At 37.7% G+C, this 17,409-nt stretch overlaps 2 protein-coding genes across 14 annotated transcripts in view; one reads left to right on the top strand and one right to left on the bottom strand.

Moving 5' to 3' along the window:
- LOC131939574 (SH3 domain-containing kinase-binding protein 1) overlaps positions 1–1,382 on the bottom strand; it is a 33,623-nt gene extending 32,241 nt beyond the window's left edge. For 5 of the 6 annotated variants that reach the window (XM_059297977.1, XM_059297976.1, XM_059297974.1 and 2 more), the window contains exon 1: positions 1,066–1,382. In XM_059297977.1, coding sequence (XP_059153960.1) covers position 1,066 — 1 coding nt within the window. In that variant the 5' untranslated portion in view covers positions 1,067–1,382. Of the gene's footprint in view, positions 1–606; positions 872–1,065 lie in introns of those variants that run through there. The other variant, XM_059297975.1, reaches the window with a different exon arrangement.
- On the top strand, positions 742–17,409 carry LOC131939572 (tumor necrosis factor alpha-induced protein 3). Of its 8 annotated transcripts, XR_009386438.1 has the most exons (6): positions 9,947–10,060; positions 11,638–11,952; positions 12,097–12,278; positions 13,565–15,863; positions 15,922–15,972; positions 16,270–17,409. XR_009386438.1 is itself a non-coding variant. In XM_059297972.1 (4 exons), the coding sequence occupies exons 2-4, from the start codon at positions 11,661–11,663 to the stop codon at positions 15,572–15,574; spliced, it is 2,484 nt and encodes an 827-aa protein (XP_059153955.1). In that variant the 5' UTR covers positions 742–770; positions 11,638–11,660; the 3' UTR covers positions 15,575–17,409. The 8 variants fall into 8 exon arrangements, 4 of the variants coding, with proteins under 4 accessions (XP_059153955.1, XP_059153954.1, XP_059153951.1 ...); XR_009386440.1 differs by lacking the exon at positions 15,922–15,972 and having other exon boundaries at positions 13,565–15,835; XR_009386437.1 differs by having other exon boundaries at positions 15,922–17,409.

Here is a 17,409-nt window from a genome sequence, read left to right as displayed (position 1 = left end):
TACCTACTATACTAAACAAAAGAATGTGTATTTTCATGACATTTTCAGTGTTGATAAAGAGGAAAAAACTTATGCTTTACACTGTAGATGTTTAGGAGTGATCCTTTAATGATGTCATGCTTTTTAAAACAGTTTTAACCCCATCTCCATTGTCACACATCACAAATGCTGGACATCTCCTAAATGTCACACATCAGCCTACAGCTTTCCCCCTCCAACCCGCTTTCAAATTTTTGAAAACTGATTTCTAAAAAAGTCAACATTTAGAATAAGCCTATTGATCAGAGTCAGGTATCTCTTAGTGTAGGATCTAGACTAGATATAATAATAATAATATTAATTTTTATAATATGATATTATTATTATTATATCTAGTCTAGATCTATAGTACTCATGAGTAGACTGTAGACAGTGTATTGTGTAACAGTAGAGTTGAGTAGAGTCAGTCAGTACTGATCCGTCTCAGACTCTCAGTGTAATCACTAAGAACTAAGAGTAGAGTCTAGATCTAGTAAAGATATCTAGATCTAGATACCTAGATCTAGTTGATTTTTCAACAAAGAGTACGAAAGAATAAGAAAAAACAAAGAGCACCTTAGTACTTACTTAGCTAATGGCAATAAATCGAAACTCCTATTAATAAAGATGTTAGATCTAGATTTTGTTGTTGAAACTATGTATGGAATCTCTTTACTAAAAAGTTTAAGTTTTTATAGTAACCTACAGTACCACTGGACATGAATCAAACAAAAAATTGAACAAGCCTAAACGTAACTTAGATTTAGATATACTCGTTATTCAAATTAATATTAGATCTAGATCTAAATCTATATTTTATTTTTAAAAATTATGTATGAATGAGTAGGATAAAATAGTGATAGTAAAAAGCCCCCGACAGCACTTAAAAGCGACAACACGGAAATGATAAATAGAGTCTACACTGATTTTAATTTTATAAATTAGTGTTTTTGATAGTTGCGGAGCTAAGAAAAAAGCAAGGTATACTCATATATAATAAATGGCAGGAGAATAACAAGATAGCCATGGTTAAAAATATGTACTCACTCAATTTGTATAATCCACTTCTAGATAACACTTTATTGAACAGGGTCAAGGTCGAAAATTGATTTACAGACCATTAATTTGAGAAAGACCTGATTGAAAACTTAAACAAATATGGCCGAAGTCACGTGATTTTAGTGGTAGTTCATAATGAAAAAAAAATTAAAGCCGTGTTAACTTTAAAGAACCGCATTTTATATATGAGCTTGTCATACTTAAGTTGGCCTATTATTTCGTCTAATAATTTATAATTTGTGCAGTTCAAATCTATGTTGCTATCGACAATAAGACTGCTTACATCCTACAACCCGGCTACACAGAGATAGAGAGGGGGGATGGGAGGGGGGGGGGTAATATGTTCCATATAAGGAAGTGGTTATCCTTCTGACTCATGAAAACCCCCTTTGATAAAAATAGATCTCAGTCGCCCCTTCCTGGTTTCATTAATTATTACTGACAAACACCGCTTGTGTTTGTTTGTTTACGACGATTTATAAAAGCGTTTATAGGATGGTATAAATTAATTATAAGAAAAAAAAATGTTATAACTTGGAAGAGTGTATAAATCAATATCTATACAGAGAGACAATGTGAACTTGGATCAAATTCAAGGACTAATGTATAAATGTAATTAGAATTTAAAGTGAAAATAATACAAATGGCGTCACATTAATCAAATTATAGATGGAAAGGGTTCAGAAATATCTTGTATCGTTGTCTGTAAGATAAAGAAGTAATACAAACTTTTTTTTTAACAAGCTTTTACATCTTATGCACCAAAAAGAAGAAAACAAATGATCGGAAAATATAATAATGAACCACTAATTAAATAATTTTTAAAAAAATTCATAAAAAACGTTTTAATAACAAGCTTTTAAGTACTAATGCACTAAAAAGTAGAAAATAAATTATAGACTACTATTTAAATAACTATAAAGAAAAGCGTGGGTCACTGTATCTATTGGATACCTTTACTAATGTTTAGAAAGAGACCCACACTTTTCTTTATAGTTATTTAAATAATAGTCTATAATTTATTTTCTACTTTTTAGTGCATTAGTACTTAAAAGCTTGTTATCAAAACGTTTTTTTAAATGAATTTTATGACTGTGGTCAGAGATGACGAGGCTGAACCAGCAGCGTGTCTTTACTGCGGCCGACGCCCAGAAGAAGGTGTACCACGAAAGCAGCTAACAGGACTATCCAGGTTGACGCAGTAACGGCAGCTATTCACCAGGAGACGCCGATAATGCTCAATGAGGAACAACTCGACCGTCTGGCGGAGAAGGTGGACGCAGTAACGGTAGCTGGTCGCCAGGAGACGACGCCGCTGATGCTCACGGAGGAACAACTCGACCGTCTGGCGGAGAAGGTGGACGCAGTAACGGTAGCTGGTCGCCAGGAGACGACGCCGCTGATGCTCACGGAGGAACAACTCGACCGTCTGGCGGAGAAGGTGGACGCAGTAACGGTAGCTGGTCGCCAGGAGACGACGCCGCTGATGCTCACGGAGGAACAACTCGACCGTCTGGCGGAGAAGGTCGACGCAGTAACGGTAGCTGGTCGCCAGGAGACGACGCCGCTGATGCTCACGGAGGAACAACTCGACCGTCTGGCGCAGAAGGTCGACGCAGTAACGGTAGCTGGTCGCCAGGAGACGACGCCGCTGATGCTCACGGAGGAACAACTCGACCGTCTGGCGGAGAAGGTGGCAGACATCCTAGCCCGGAAACAGCGGCCCTCCAGAGGAGCTTGTTACGGGTGTGGGTCCAGAGAGCACTTTGTCCGCGACTGTCCGAGGAAAGTTGGCAGGGAACGGGGTCAGCAGCAGGGAAACGCCAGTCCATCAGCGTCGGGGAGCGGATGCTGATGCGTGTTCTGCCAAGCTCCCAGCCCAAGTTTACGCCACCGAGATCATCACAGTGTCGAGCAACCACAGCTCAGGTTACCTCGCCTAGCGGCTGGAGGTACGGCTGTCGGGTGTTCCGCCGTGGAGGAGGGTTGCAGCCGGAGGGTGCGCGTGAGGAGGGTAGACAGCTACACCATGAATGTCAGTCTCAGCACGAGCAGGATCGTCGCTTGGGAGACAGACATGACACAAGCAGAGGTCGGAGAAGCCGCCGGAGGAGAGGCCGACGACGTGGTGGACGCCGCCGTGTTTGGCAGCGACCCGACTATACCATGTCGAGTTCTGCTCACTGTGGCGGAGGGTGAACGGTGGAAAGATATGACACCAACAAATGACACAGACGGAGAATGTGAGGAAGTCAAGGTGGTCCTAACCAGACTTCGACCTGAGGCGACGCCCTTCGTGCCAGAGGTGGTCGCCCGGGAAGTGCAGGAACAGGTGATTGTCAGGCCAGCCCCACATCTGGACGAGGTGAATGCGAGGGACAACGCATCGGACGCGGATGACTCATTGATGACCCCAGAACCACCAGTGGAGCTGCCGAGGTCAACCCGTCAACGACGACCAGTCGAGCGACTCAACCTGGCGCATCAAGTAGTGACCAGTACCAGCACTGAAGCCTCTACCGGTTTACAGGAAATAATATATTTGAGTTGTTAGGACTGTAATGTCACTACTACCGTACTGAAATTATTGAAATTTAATTATTTATGACTATTGTGAGTTGTTAATGTAAATGTCTATGTATATCCATTGTACATTTATTTGTGAGGGGGGGGGGAGGATGGGGGTTGTGTAACACATATTATCATTGTTACCAGCCAAGGGGGATAAAAAAATTAAGTTATAATTTATTGGGTTGCGGTCCCTGTGGGACCGCAACTGTTGATGTCGTTTTTTTTTCATGTTCTTCGGTGAGCGAATTTTACCCGTGTTCCATGCCATGTGACGGGGTCCGGACAAAAGGCGGTCAAGACAAAAGGCCGTCAAGACAAAAGGCCGACAAGACAAAAGGCCGACAAGTTTTATAAAACAACAAACTACAATTACAGACATGGGGTCATCAATAAATGACGTCACACTCGTAGGGGGGAGGGGGGGTCCGTAATTTTGTGACGATGTGTGATGAGGGGGAGGGGAGAAAGTCAGATGTTGCGACGTCACATTTTCGCATTATAAAAAAAGCAATGTTAGAAAACGAATTTTAGACGTTATTTCGCGTTTTAGATAACTGTTTTAATAAATTGTAATAGTTTAGACAAGATTTTGGAAAAATATCAATGTTTAAAAAAAATTCAACTGCAATTTTGAGGGGGGTTGTAGGTTGAGGTGTGACGTCATTTTAGGGGGGGGGGGGGCTTTTTGTGACGAAGTGTGACGGAGGGGAGGGGGGAGGTAATGTGATAGATTGTAATCACTGACGAGAAGCCACATTGGTTGTTAACAGTCGTTTATTCACACCATGAGGAAAGAGAGAAAGACGGAAGTCACGAGAGACTTATATACATAACATGTAAGGGACATCACTCAAGATAACAATATAAATACAATACTAATACAGAAGAGTGAGTTCCCTTGACCTCACAATTATCTCAATCTATTACAGGTAAAAATCGTCAAAAAAGCGTGACGTCATTTATGGATGACCCCCCATGTTTATTTTTTAAAAATTGAAAACCAGTTACATAATGATAAAGGTATATTACAAAATAGAAAAAAATATGAACTAGTATGACAAATTGTATGCTACGCCACTTTTTTTTCACGCAATCCGCAACGGACGAAACTAAAATATAATTAAAGGTTTGTGGATATTTAACATGTATTCCAGTAAAGGCACGTGGTCATTCTACTTCATTCGTTTTCTTTGATTTATTTGCAAAATATGGTGGTAACCAGAGGCGTATACATGTTTTCGGTGTAGGGGGAGCGAAAATAGCAAAAAAGGGCGCCGAATTCGAAATATCTTATATATATATATATATATATATATATATATATATATATATATATATATATATATATATATATATATATATATATATATATATTTATTTATTTATTTATTTATTTCTATACATATATATTAGCTGTATGTTATTGCTTCGCTATGATGTAAAATAAATTTAAAGTAACACTCTGAAGAAGTTAAAAAAAACCAAATGTAGGCCGACAAAACAAAAAAATTGTATCATTCTAAACAACATATATATATATATATATATATATATATATATATATATATATATATATATATATATATATATATATATATATATATATATATATATATATATATATATATATATATATATATATATATATATATATATACTACAACCAAAAACAATGAACGCAGCATAATCTGTTTCGTAATCCTTGTAAAAAAAATTCATAATAATTCTGGGACATTAAGACAAGTGAAAAGGGGAAATAATCAAAATCTTAATATAAATATGTATATGTCTACACATTTTATTATAAATATCAAAACAAATCAATAATTACTTAAGAATTTAATAAAGTAGCCTAACACTATTCGTTTTTACAAAAATATTTTGTCTACAATCAGAATTAAATATATTGTCATCATAAATGCTAAAGTATTACAGCATAATGAAAGTTTTAAAAAATCAGAGTTGGTATAAAAGCCAGCTTTTGAATATATAAGGAAATAGTCTGCGATATAAACGTAAGTTTGAAAGCGGACTTTAAACCCCAAAACAACAACAACATATAAGGAAAACTTTCGGAATAATAGTCTACATATAGCCAAAATATCGGTCTTACATTTCAGATCATGCACTTTTTAATTAGCTACTGACTTTTTGTTTTCTTTAAAGACAATTTTTTAACATAATGAGTAGGTATGGGTTAGATCACTGTATTGCTCACACAGTGTTTACTGGTTATTGCAAAAACAATATTCACAGATTTTTCGTTTGCTTTTTCTTTTTTTTTTTTGTGTTGTTATTGGTTGGTATTGGTGTTTGTGGTTGTGGTTGAGTTTGTTGTTAGGTTTTTGTTTTCGTTTGCTTTTTTGTTTGTTTTTTCTTTGTGTTTGTATTGGTGGTTGTGGTTGGGTTTGTTGTTAGGTTTTTGTTTTCGTTTGTATTTGTAATTGTGTTAGCGTTATGTTTGCGTTTTGTTGTTTTGGTTTTGGTTGGTTGTGGTTAGGGTGGGCAATGCCGGGTTTATGATGATTACTAAACACACAGGTAATGGTCTTTAACAGGAAGTTTTTTCACAGAAGCCAGAGCAGGGCCTGGCCGGGACGGCTAGTATATATATATATATATATATATATATATATATATATATATATATATATATATATATATATATATATATAACAAAATCTAAATGTACAAACATGTAAAGGTTAATATTAAGCAACATAAAATATACATTTTTGAATTTTTATTTTCTGAAATAAAAAAAAAGGAAAACTTACAAACATTAAAAAATATATACAACAAAATCTAAATGAACTTAAATGAATAAAATTTAAAAAAAAACTGACAACATAAAATAGTACATTTCTGAATTAGAAAATGGAGGAAAACTTACAGACATTTAAATGTGAATATTGTGAGCTATCCCTCTTAAATAGTCCATGTGATTTCTGTTGGCATAGTCCTTAACGATGTTAAAAATACGAGAGTTGATGTTACGATATTTCCGCCAAGTCGCTGACCGATGACCACTTTGTGAAAACCTTGCTCGCGTTTAAGAATATTGATGAAGCGCCAGATATTAGGATGGTCAGCAGCAACTGCAGCTTGCATTTTACGGTGCCAACCCTCGACCCTGTTGTTGGTACGAGGTAACTCATTGTCCACCCTGTGGTGTATCTTCCAGATGTGAGGCTCATAAAGGGGAATAGCTCGGCCTCGACGTCTTACTCTTCCAATATATTTATCCTCAAAATAATCCAGCAGTTGCTGCATTTCATTGGTATTTTCCGTATGTTCTCGAAGTTCTTTAAACACATCTATAACATCTGCTAGTGGCACAAAAGCCAAAGCACCTATCATCCTTACCATGACGGCGAAATCTGCTTCATCCACGTACTTTGTTTGAAATCCAAGAGCCTGTACTTTTCGGTATAGGCTCTGTGTCAAATGATAAAAACAGCCTTGGATTTGTATGCCTTCATAACATTCTGAAACAACATTCATGGCGGATTTTTCATAATCCAGCATAGCTGAAATAGGCCGGGCGGCCGGAATTAGTTCTTTTAATTTCATAAAAAGACGGCGATAGGTTTCAGTCGTTTAGTTTGGCAGCAAACAATACAGGCCTGCAATGACATCGCAGCTGATGAGGGCATGAACTGTATATAATTGGAAAGATATATCAGGCACAATGCTAAAGGTTCCATCCATAAACCAATGTAAAGATTGTTCTAATAAAGAGGATGATTCATTAGTGCCAAATATTAATATTCTGTTTTTGTCGCCAACACCACTATCAAATAATATGAAATTCTCACCACTAGAAAGTTTCTTGTATTCATCCGGCAGTTCAATGGTAGAGCGACCGGTTGGAAGAGGATGTTGAACATGATTAGCTTGTCGCTGTTTTCGAATATGACGCCGCAGATGTTGAATAAGATCCATCTGCACAGAAGCTGCTTCACTGAGATTTTGCATATCTCTACCAAGAATCTGTTGGGGTGTTTCCTCTATTTCCAGTGCCCTTTTTTAAATATTGCGTCAAACTTGAAGAACTTCACATTGTGTTACATCTGATGCATGTGTGTGTTGATGCAGAAATCCAACAACAGTGTCGTTTTTAATTTTATCTTTGCATTCAGACATTTTTGTTCCATTTCCTCGACGCTTTTCACATTCATAACTAACCACACCTCCTGCTAAATCTTTTTGTTTAACATAAACATATCCATTGTGTATCACTTTTTGAATCCCACGAATACCAAGAACTTTATCCATGCTTAAATACGAATAACATAAAATCTAGTTTCTGTTATTTTGAATCATAGACAGATCGAATATTTCAGATGACTTGCATCTATAAACTGATGCGTCGAACGAGTCTACCCAAAATATATACCCGACACCGCGGTAATGACCGACTGTGAAGTAGACAACAAAAGAGAAGCCGCCTTTTGTTTGACGCGACACCGTGGGTGGCACGACGGTCAACTCAAAAGACAAACCGACGGACATCAAACGCAAGCCCTATGAGCAGCGGCAACACATTTAGGGTGTAACAAATTTCATTCGTCTGCCACACAAGTCCACTCCCCACACATGGTGCCTTCCAAAATTAGAATTATATGTACTTCAAAAGTTAAAACCGACTGGACATAAAAAGACTATATAAAGAGCGGCACCACATTTAAGACTTACATTTTCGTCATTCGCTTTTAAAATCCACTCCTTCCCAATAAATCAAGTGAAAAAAAGCCCACATAAGCAGTAACATTCTCAATCTCCCATACATATAATGATCTTAAGTTGACCGTGGGGGGGGGGGGGGGGGTAATGTCCTACTGCTGTTTTTTGGGCGGGGAGTAATGTCTGGGGGGTAATTGCTCCGGGGGTAAATACAGGGGGAAATGTCCGGGAGTAATTGACGGGGAGGGGGGGGGGTTAATGTCCTGTAGCCATACCTAGGTGTGACATTAATGACGCTCTTCACAATTGAGGTGGTGAGGTGACGATTTTTTGACGATTTTTACCGCCCCCCTCCCCTTCGTCACACAAAGCCAGACCCCCCCCCCCCCTAAAATGACGTCACATCTCAGCATACAACCCCCCCCCCCTCAAAATTGCAGTTGAATTTTTCTTAAAACATCGATATTTTCCAAATTCTTGTCTGAACTCTCTCAACATAGAGTATTTTAATCAATTCCTATTACAATTTATTAAAACAGTTTTCTAAAACGCGAAATAACGGCTAAAATTAGTTTTCCAACATTACTTTTCGTTAATGCCAAAATGTGACGTCCCCCTCATCACACGCTCACAAAATTACGCCCCCCCCCCCTTGCCCCCTACGAGTGTGACGTCATTTATGGACGACCCCTTGGCAAATTGATCATTCTGCCTAGGTAGTCAAACCTAAACAATTTTTTAATTTTCTTACAAAAAAAACCCACTATAATTTTACCCCGTTGGATGCCCGGGGCCTGGGGCAAAGAAAAAATTCTACCCCCCCCCCCCCCCCGAACGAAATGAAATTTATATATAAAATATACACTTTTAACAGTGTCCGCCCCCCCCCCCGAAAATGTCAAGTCCCCCCCCCCCCGGAGAGAAAAGTCTGGAAGAAACACTGCTCTGCACGCCACTGTCTCCTCCCCCCCCCCCCACACACACACTGAGATGAAACACTGCTTACTCCCGCTCGCCATAACATTTGTACAGAGGCGTAGCGACCCTTCCCGGTGCCCGGGGACAAACTTTCGATTTGCACCCCCCCCCCTCAAACTTTCGATTAGTTTTTCCAACATATGTCCCCCCTAGCTACGCCTCTGCATTTGTAAGTAATAATATCGGGTATTTAAAGCAATATCTCAATATATCATTTAGAATTACAAGAATAAAATCACAACAACAGAAAAGATATATTCTACATCTTAAAACACTTATTGTTTAACTAGATCTAAATCTTTAAAATTTTACTGGCTTCTCCCAATAGCGGCCGTGGGTCCGAATTGATGCATCCCTTAAAATAAATTATTAGGCTACTTAATAAAATCGCGTGCGCTGCTTTTTATATTTTAATCAATCAAGGAAGGCCTTTTTGTCATTTTGATAGTTAAAGTGACCCACGTTTTTTTTTATATTTAGCATTGTGGGAATACTTGATAATTTTAGAGTTTCGGGAATCTAGCTCGCGAAATTCCATTATTATTATTATTTTTTAAGTCTATGATGATAAAAAAAAAAAACAGGAAATACCCGATTCATAAATGAGGTATTCCCATTTTCAATTAGATCTAGATCTAGATCTATATCTACTGATCTACTGATGTAGGTCTACAATAGTCTACATTAGATCTAAGACTTATGACATCGATTCTAAGACTGAGAGCAAACTAAGGTTAACTCATTCACTGTAAGATCTAGAAGATCTATAATTAATATTAATTAATAATTAATAAGGAATAGGCCTAGGCCTATAGCCTATAGCCTATGGCAGCATAGGCCCTATGCTATATAGTATAGTTACACTATAGTATAGTATAGTATAGGCCATGTGTAAAAATACTTAATTAAAAGGCTAAGTTAATAATAATACTAATAATAATAATATAAGTTAATATTAATACTAATAGTAATACTTAATACTATTAGTATGTAATAATATTATATAGTAATTAATATATTTTAAATATATAGGCCTATAATATTATATTATATTTTAATATATATTGAAATATTATATCTGATAGGCCTATCTTATTCTAACTAAATTAAATAAATAAAGGTAGGTACTAGACTTAGTAGTAGTACTACTAACTAGATCTAGGTTCTGTTCTCTGTACTGTATGGAATTTCCATTACCAAAATACTAAACTAAAAATTATTTAAAATAGAGTTTATAGAGTTAAAATTAAATAAATAGTTTTAATAGAGGCTGTTATTATATATAATAGGTAATCTATCGTTTTAGGTACGTAAAATCGCCCGCGACTAATAATGTGAAAAACAAGTGACTCCCTAAATTTTAATAATTTTACATTTTGAGGAGGATTTATGTTTTGAAAAATACTAATACAAATTTTTTTCCTTGTTTCATTTATGTACCTGCTTTTAAACAATTGAATTAAAACTTTTCAGTAATAAATGAAGACTAACGATGTTTCCAACAGATGCAACCATGCTCATTTACTATAGCAACCATCTTGTTTATTTATTTTTTTTTTTGTAAACTTATATCGCGAGATTCAGGGGAAGCCACTCTATTTTACAAATGGCTGCTGTTTATATGGCAAATTTTGCTCGCAAACACTGCTGTTTAAAGTTAATTTCTGGCCTATATTGATATATTTAGCCATTGATTTAGGTTTATTATTCATTTATCTATAATATTTGACACAAATATATCACAATATACTTCTATTAAAGCCTTGACAATGAGGTAACTTTTTCGTACATTACTAGCTACGGGGGTAAACTCTGAGGTAATATCCATATCCACACCATAGTGAAGCGTGCAGCGCAGTAAACTCTGAAGATACAGACACTGGTGAGCAGCGCAGAGCACTAAAAAATATCAGCCCCAATGCGGGGAACCCCATCCGTGCGCACTTTTGCGGGAGTCCTCGCTATAGATTGTGGAACCATAAAAGTACATCGCACCATGCAGTGCTTTTCAGTGCATCGCATTGTCTTATTATAAGTGATAGTGTAGGGTTTGTTTATATAACGACTTAAATTTAATTATATAGTTGTCACTGTTTTTACTCTTTCGCATAACGAAAAGAAAATATTAAATATATATTTTTTCTTTTTTGGTTGTGTTGTGTTTGTGTTGAGTTTTGTTCTGTTCCCAAGTTGGTACATTTAAAAAAGATTTACAGTGGCGGAGCACGGGTATGCAGCTAGTATACATATATATAGATTATATAGATCTATATTATAGGTATAAGAAAGTAATTTAATTTTAATGTAAATAAATTTCTTATCCAGGCACATAGCCAGCTAAAAGTAAAATGTATACAAACCCATCAGCAGCTGAAATACAAAGGAAGAAACTGAGTATGCAACAGCTAATTAAAAGCAAGATTGACTACAGTGCTGAAACAAAGAGAAAGCCCTACACTTTCAGCCGAGATTTCAGCCACTATGACTGTCAGTTACCTGCCCTTAAATCCCTGCCCAAACAGCTTGAGGAGCTCTATGCTGCCACTCTTCTGGACAATGATATGATGGCTGACTTGACAGCAAGACAGCTTCTCAACTGGCCTCCTGGTACTACACAATTGTTTGCTGTTGCTGTTCCACGTATGTCTGATTTCCTTCATCATTTCTCTTCCATTAATTAGAGTTATATTTTATCGGCAAAGTGAATTACATTACAGTTCTTTAAAAATGCTCAGAAAACAGAAGATGTTGATCAAATAGATAATTTAAAACCATTCCTTACAGGTGATGGAAATTGCCTCTTACATGCTGCCTCCGTAGCTGTGTGGGGTGTGGATGATTCCTTGCATGTCTTGAGAGAGCTCCTGCTGATCACCATCACCAATGACTTTGATGACCGCTTCAAGAGCAGGTGGTGCAGGCGCAGAGTTCAAGAGATGAGAGCCATAGCCCAAGCCCCAGCTCAGGTACTGGCGCCAATTTTAGATGCACATTCTTGCCTTGCATGTTCAAATGTTTGGAACAAGTTTTATAAAACATATTTTAATTTTACTGATTTAAATTAAAATGTTATGAAAACGGTTTTTTTACAAAACAGATTTTAGCTGAACAAAATTAAAATCAAAATTTTAGAATTTTTAAAAATTAAAAAATGTATACTAATCAGTTTTCTTATGCTCTGCAAATCTTGGAATATTAATTTAACCCACCTCCGATTTAGCTAAAATTTTACTAAAGGTATTCAGTGGATAATTTAGTGACTAATTTAAGTGGATAATTAAATATTTAAAGAAAATCATTCATTTTCTCTTTTTTAGTGCATAATTACATAAAAGTTTATTCTTAAAACAATTTATATGAATTTTTTCAGTACTTTAAAAATTGTGCATGATTAAAACAATTGCACACCAAATGAACAGGAAATATTTGCATATAATAGCATGGAAAATAGTACTTTATAAAGCAAACTTTAATTAATTCTTTAAAAATTTATTACTCACATTTGATGTCATATTGCGTTGTTATCAGGCCTTTACCCACATTCCAAGTTTCAATGAAATTAGAGAAACCGGTCGGTAAGAAATGGTTGAAATTTCATTCTGCAGTTTTGATCGATGACGGACGAAGCATTAAGCACTAAGCATGAAAAAAGTACTAAAAAGGAAATGATCAATTGAGTTTGGTGTAACCTTATTGAAGCTAAATAAGACTAGAAATAAAAGCCTGGGCGCTCAATGATGAAAATGAAACATACGTCTTATATTATGTTATGGAACATAAACCTTTTAATGAACTCTCTATGAAAGGGAATTAATTATCCATAGGTGAGCACCCAGGGTTTTATTTTTAGTCATACCAACATATAGGTTTTGTGTTTTAAGGTTACACCCTATTATTTTTATTTCAGTCTCCTTGTCTAGACCTAAATGTTTCAGTCTCCTTGTCTAGACCTAAATGTTTCAGTCTCCTTGTCTAGACCTAAATGTTTCAGTCTCCTTGTCTAGACCTAAATGTTTCAGTCTCCTTGTCTAGACCTAAATGTTTCAGTCTCCTTGTCTAGACCTAAATGTTTCAGTCTCCTTGTCTAGACCTAAATGTTTCAGTCTCCTTGTCTAGACCTAAATGTTTCAGTCTCCTTGTCTAGACCTAAATGTTTCAGTCTCCTTGTCTAGACCTAAATGTTTCAGTCTCCTTGTCTAGACCTAAATGTTTCAGTCTCCTTGTCTAGACCTAGATGTATTTTGACTTTCAGATGATTGAGTCTGAGTGGGCAGACATTGTTGGCAGCGTGAGCCCCTCCCCCCTGTCTACTGCCCACAAGTTCCTGGAGCCCATCCACGTCTATGTGCTGGCCAACATGATGAGACGGCCAATCCTAGTTGTTGCTGACAGCCTGGCCAGGTCTGTGTCTGGCCTCTGCCTGCAGGAGAACACCATGGCTGGCATTTACTTGCCGCTGGAGTGGAGACCTGAAGAATGCTGCCCAACACCCATCATTCTGGGCTACAACCTCAGCCATTTTTGTCCTCTATTAACTCGCGTCCAGACTGGCGCTGAAGAGAGAGTCTTTCCTCTGGTTACCAACAATCTGCATTCACTACCAATTCTGTTTCTCACTGAGGAAGAGGAACTCAAGGCTTGGCAGTTGGTTCAAATGTACTTTCAAACAAAAGAGTTGACAAACAATGGGATTTCCATACCATGTGCCCAGCTGGGTGCTGACCCTGTTGAGAAAATAGCAAGCAATGTTTTGATGGAACATTTCAAGTCACTGGAGCAAGCAGTCAGCCAGGAAAGTTGTACTGGCTCTACTGTTGAGAGTCAGCAGCTAATAGGTCCTCCCTCTCTGAGGAGTGCTGTTAGCTTGCAGCCATTGAGCCCAACTGCCCCGCCAGCATCTGGCTTGTACCTTGAGGCCGAGCCCATGTCCATGCTGGCCAGCAGATGCATCAATAAGTGTGGCTACAGAAGCTCCAGCACAACTTTTCCTTATTGCCATCAGTGTTTTACATTGGAGCAAGACAAGAGAAAACAGAGCCAGCAGTTTCTCACACCCACAGCCCCATTTAGTATTTCTCAACTCTCAATACAGGAGAGTTCTGCAACAGGAAGTCAAGAAATGAGCCCCCCTTATGTATCATCTCTTGGTCACATTAGTTTTGTAAAAGCAAGTTCCACTCTTGTAGCCCACCCAACAGAAGTCTCAGGTCAAATATTGCAGCCAGCCCTGACCGGAGTCAATAACTTGACTCCAGTTCCTGGTCTCCAGTCACCTGGCCAGGTGAGAGGGCGGGGCAAGGCATGCGTTACAGCAGGCTGCCCCCACTTTGGGGACCCAGCAGAGGCAGGCATGTGCAGCTCCTGCTACAGGGGACATCCTGGCCCAGCTCAAAAACATCTCAGCATGGACCATCCTCTACCAAACGTCACTTCTCAGTTACCTGTCTCTTCAGGTTTACACCAAAAACATCTCAGCATGGACCATCCTCTACCAAACGTCACTTCTCAGTTACCTGTCTCTTCAGGTTTATACCACTCCGGTGTAGAAGCAACTTCAAGTGAAGTCAGTTTCAAACTCAAACACTTCAGCGCAATAGCTGAACCAGCTGAATCCCTGCAGGCTCCACCTCGCCTCACATCTCATCCAACTAGCCCAAAGCCCTTCACTGGTCAGACACCCCACAACTTGCCAGTTAGCCAGACACCCCTCAACTTGCCAGTTAGCCAGACACACCACAACTTGCCAGCTAGCCAAACACCCCTCAACTTGACAGTTAGCCAGACACCCCTCAACTTGCCAGTTAGCCAGACACACCACAACTTGCCAGTTAGCCAGACACCCCTCAACTTGCCAGTTAGCCAGACACCCCTCAACTTGCCAGTTAGCCAGACACCCCTCAACTTGCCAGTTAGCCAGACACCCCTCAACTTGCCAGTTAGCCAGACACCCCTCAACTTGCCAGTTAGCCAGACACCCCTCAACTTGCCAGTTAGCCAGACACACCACAACTTGCCAGTTAGCCAGACACCCCTCAACTTGCCAGTTAGCCAGACACCCCTCAACTTGCCAGTTAGAAACAAACATGGTGAGATAAACCTTTTAGGGCTCCAGCTAGTCAAGTGTAGGATGAGCCATTGCCAGAACTATGGCAGTGATGTCAAGAAAGGCTACTGCAATGCATGCTTCAGAGTGTACAGGGAACAGTCTCTACTGCTGCACAATGCCAAGTTTGGTCAAGACGTGCCAGACTTTTCTCAATAGTTTTCTCCCTCAACATTTGTCTTTTTTTTATTTTATTTCAAGTTTTTAACTAGACTTAATTTATGCTATACTAATCTAATCATTAGAATGTTGGTTTCATTCTACAAGACTCCATGGCCTCAATGTAGCTTATGGATGGACTCTCAGGAGATAAAACAAGGGGCAAGATAGGCTAGGTCAAGTTCTCCAATAGTTTCATTGATTCACAATTTTCAACACTAGTCACAAAATACTCAAGTGATAACAAAGGGACGAAAGGAAGTAAATAATATTTACTAAATATGTAAAGGTTTTAGTAGTTCCATTCTTTTTTCTGAGACATTTGAAAAATTTGAGGAAAAACAGAGATAAAGAAACTGTGCTGTGAAGTAGGATGCATGATCACAAGAGACAGAAAGGTAGTTATTTTTTGACTGGCAGTAGTGCTAACATTAATTGACACAAGACTAAGTTCGTATACAAATACAATATGCCTAATAATTCTTCATAGCCCAAACTCTAAACTTCTTCTTCTTTGTTCTTGATCAGAATGTTGGGTGAAGTCATGAACCCGATTCTTTCCTTCCACTATCTAATTCAGTACCAGATCTTTGAGAAAACTTGTACTGTGATGCAGTATTTAGTTTGTAAACAAGTTAGTGTTGCTCATATTTTATTGGTTAGTTGCTAATGAAAGCTTGAATGTTGTTCTACAGGTGCCTGGTGGTACTTGCAAGTCTCCTGGAGAAGTTGGCATCAGCCTAAATGTTGACAGTTACTGCTGGGGTTAAAAATAGCATTCAATAGCATGGCAACCTTAGAAACACACCACCATTTTTACTTTCTCGTATATACGAAGTATAGAGAAAGTATTGTAATCGTGCACAAAAATAACATGAAATTTTGACAGTTTTCACCGTTTTACTCCTCAGTCCTTCATCACATCCGGAGTATAGAGGACTTATTTTAATCAGGCAAAAATTATAAATACAAATATATAAACGTTTTGGCGTTTTATGCGTTATCGAGCTGTTCCCTGTATTGTAGACATTTTGTCGTATTTCATGCTGATCCCTGTATTCGTATTAACATGAGTAAAATCCTGTGCTTCACACCAAAAGGTTTTGGATTTTTTTTTCAACTCTCAAGTGTGTTATAACCTTGTCAGTTAGGACTTGTGGGAACCTTGTCAGTTAGAACTTGTGGGAACATAGTTTAGCTATTTTGTCTGTATGTCTGTGTGTGTATGTATGTGTGTGTGTCTGTCAACATGGTAACTTAATACCATTACAGCTAGGTTGATGAAATTTCATACATAAGTATTATATCAAATTTGCACTTATGTATAGACTTTTTAGCAATTTCTGATAACCGGAAGTGGGACTTATTCAACTTTTAGTTTTTCAAAATCCTATAACTTTAGTACTGTTTCATAAGATAAACAAAATATGACATATAAGTTAAAGATCAAATTTTCTGCCTTCTATCAAATTTTGAGTAATTTCCGTTGACTGGAAGTAGTAATTTAAACTATTTCCAATTTCTCAAAAAAAACGCATATGAATTTATAAAGTAGGCCCCTACTAATAATGTTCTGCGCTATTATTATTATACACATATTGTTTGCCGTTCCCTTAGTGCGCAATTCTTTTCTCTACGAGATTCTATTCTATTTTAAAAAGTTTTAAGTAATTAAAAATGGATTTAAAATCATGTCTATATCCTGAGTTGCCATCCCCCGTAGTGTTATATAAGAATATTCAAGAAAGTTTAGGGGAGATCATTCCCGGTTTATTTTCAGTGTATTTAAAAGCTTATTAATATACATTTTAAACATTTGATATATATGTAATATG

Source organism: Physella acuta, unplaced genomic scaffold (genome assembly GCF_028476545.2).
Source record: "Physella acuta isolate Inbredline_101_S28 unplaced genomic scaffold, ASM2847654v3 ptg000283l, whole genome shotgun sequence".
Classification (NCBI taxonomy): Eukaryota; Metazoa; Mollusca; class Gastropoda; family Physidae; genus Physella; species Physella acuta.
Note: the sequence above shows the minus strand (reverse complement) of the source record. Positions and strands in the feature narration are given on the sequence as shown.